The sequence below is a fragment of the Cebus imitator genome, unplaced genomic scaffold (assembly GCF_001604975.1).
Source record: "Cebus imitator isolate Cc_AM_T3 unplaced genomic scaffold, Cebus_imitator-1.0 Scaffold234, whole genome shotgun sequence".
NCBI classification, from domain to species: domain Eukaryota; kingdom Metazoa; phylum Chordata; class Mammalia; order Primates; family Cebidae; genus Cebus; species Cebus imitator.
This window is the reverse complement of record NW_016107549.1, coordinates 1,655,104-1,657,326: the sequence shown is the minus strand read 5'-3', so window position 1 is coordinate 1,657,326 and position 2,223 is coordinate 1,655,104. Positions and strand designations below refer to the sequence as shown.

Here is a 2,223-nt window from a genome sequence, read left to right as displayed (position 1 = left end):
ACGGGGTTTCACCATGTTGACCAGGATGGTCTCAATCTCTTGACCTCGTGATCCACCCGCCTTGGCCTCCCAAAGTGCTGGGATTACAGGCTTGAGCCACCGCGCCCGGCCATTTGTTCTTTTTTTAAATTTATTATTATTATTATTTGAGACAGACTCTCGTTCTGTCGCCAGGCTGGAGTGCAGTGGCGCGATCTCGGCTCACTGCAACCACCTCCTGGGTCCAAGCAATTCTCCTGCCTCAGCCTCCTGAGTAGCTGGGACTACAGGTGTGCGCCACCACACCCAGCTAATTTTTGTATTTTTAGTAGAGATAGGGTTTCACCATGTTGGTCAGGCTGGTCTCGTTAACTTGACCTCGTGATCTGCCTGCCTCAGCCTTCCAAAGTGCTGGGATTACAGGCATGAGCCACTTCACCCAGCCATTTTTTTTTTTGAGGCTAAGTCTCACTCTGTAGTCCAGGCTGGAGTGCAGTGGCGTGATCTCAGCTCACTGCAACCTTTGCTTCCTGGGTTCAAGTGATTCTCCTGCCCCAGCCTCCCAAGGAGCTGGGATTACAGTCGAATGCCACCACGCCCAGCTAATTTTTTGTATTTTTAGTAGGGACGGGGTTTCACCATGTTAGCCAGGATGGCCTTGATCTCCTGACCTTGTGATCTGCCTGCCACAGGCCCTTAAAGTGCTGGGATTGCAGGTGTGAGCCACCCCGCCCGGCCACAGGATGTGGACTGTTAAATGCAGGAAGATGTTTGCTGCCAATGTCCGCAGGGTTCAAGGCAGTAGACAAGCATGGTATAGCCTGAACTGGGCAGGAAAAGAGTGGAGGGCAAGGCCTGCGGTGCCCAAGGGGGCTTGTTGGAGGTGAGGGCATGTCACTGTAGTTTAGGAGACGAGGGTGTGTAAGGCCCTCTAATATGATCTCTGGGTTTCCAGCCTCCTGCCATCTTTCAGCCCCCAAAACCAAAAAACTCAGGCCCACGCTGAAGCTTTATCTGGGAGGGGCATTTTTATAGGACCCATAACCATTGAGGGTTAATGTCAGCCACCATAAGGGGCCTTCAGGAGCCCCTTTCTAGACCAGAGTCTCTGGGAAGCCTCACCCCACACCCCCTCCTGCTGTCCAGGGCCATCTGGGAGCTGGTCTGAGTGTCCACTGAGTCAGTTTATTTGGCAGTCTGTCTTGCTGGGTCTGCATGACAGTTTGGACATCTCTGTGTGGCTTCCTGTGGCTGAGGACTTGTCAGAGTTTCTGTAGGAGGCTCCCTGAGAGCTGTCTATGGGTCTGTGTTTGATATTTGGTGGATCTGTGGGACCGGGAGTCCAGGTGAGGGTCCGTCCTTGGGAAAACCACCCGGCATTGATCCACTCTTGTCACATCTCCAGTCCCCAGGAGGGTCCAAGTGCCAGGGTAGGGCTCAAAGGTGACGCTTCATGTGCAAGGCCAGGTGGTCAGAGCGCGAAAAAGCACGTGGGCAGAGCTGGCAGCGGAAGGGGCGCTGCCCCGTGTGCTTCCGGTAGTGGCGGGTCAGCTCGTCCGAGCGCGCGAACCTCCAGCCGCAGCCTTCCCACGTGCAGGCGTATGGCTTCTCCCCTAGGGGACGAGGAAGCCATAAGCGCCATTGTCAGCCCAGTCCTGTCCCCAGGTCCCCTGCGTCAGGCAACACCCTTTCGCTCAGCCTGGGCTGGGACTAGGATGAACAAAGCAAGGCCCCTAGGGCACAAACTTTAAGGAGGCACTCACTCTCAGAGGCCAAGGCCAAGTCCAAGTCCCGCCCTCTGCAGACCTTCTTCTGTAACTGCGTTGGGTGCCATGCCCTTTCTCTCGTCCTGGGCCCAAGCTAGGTCCCTACACTACTGGCCCCACTTTCTGTGTCCTGGTAACCCAGCTTTGCATCTGTTTTTGTTTTATTTTTTCGTACGGAGTCTCGCTCTATCGCCCACGAGGGAGTGCAGTGGCTTCATCTTGGCTCACTGCAACCTCCACCTCTTGGGTTCAAGTGATTCTTCTGCCTCAGCCTCCTGAGTAGCTGGGATTACAGGCTCATGCCACCATGCCTGGCTAATTTTTGTATTTTTAGTAGAGACAGGGTTTCCCCATGTTGCCCAGGCTGGTCTCGAACTCCTAACCTCAGGTGATTCACTTGCCTCAGCCTCTGAAAGTGCTGGGATTACAGGTGTGAGCCACTGCACCTGGCCTTTTCTGGCCTTTTTTTTTTTTTTTT

The 2,223-nt window shown here is 54.4% G+C and overlaps 1 protein-coding gene across 1 annotated transcript in view; it reads right to left on the bottom strand.

The window, feature by feature from the left end:
• Positions 1 to 988: 988 nt before the first annotated feature.
• KLF1 (Kruppel like factor 1) overlaps positions 989 to 2,223 on the bottom strand; it is a 5,229-nt gene continuing 3,994 nt past the window's right edge. The window contains exon 3 of the mRNA XM_017497789.2: positions 989 to 1,592. Within this exon, the coding sequence (XP_017353278.1) occupies positions 1,417 to 1,592 (176 nt within the window). The 3' untranslated portion in view covers positions 989 to 1,416. The remainder of the gene's footprint in view (positions 1,593 to 2,223) is intronic.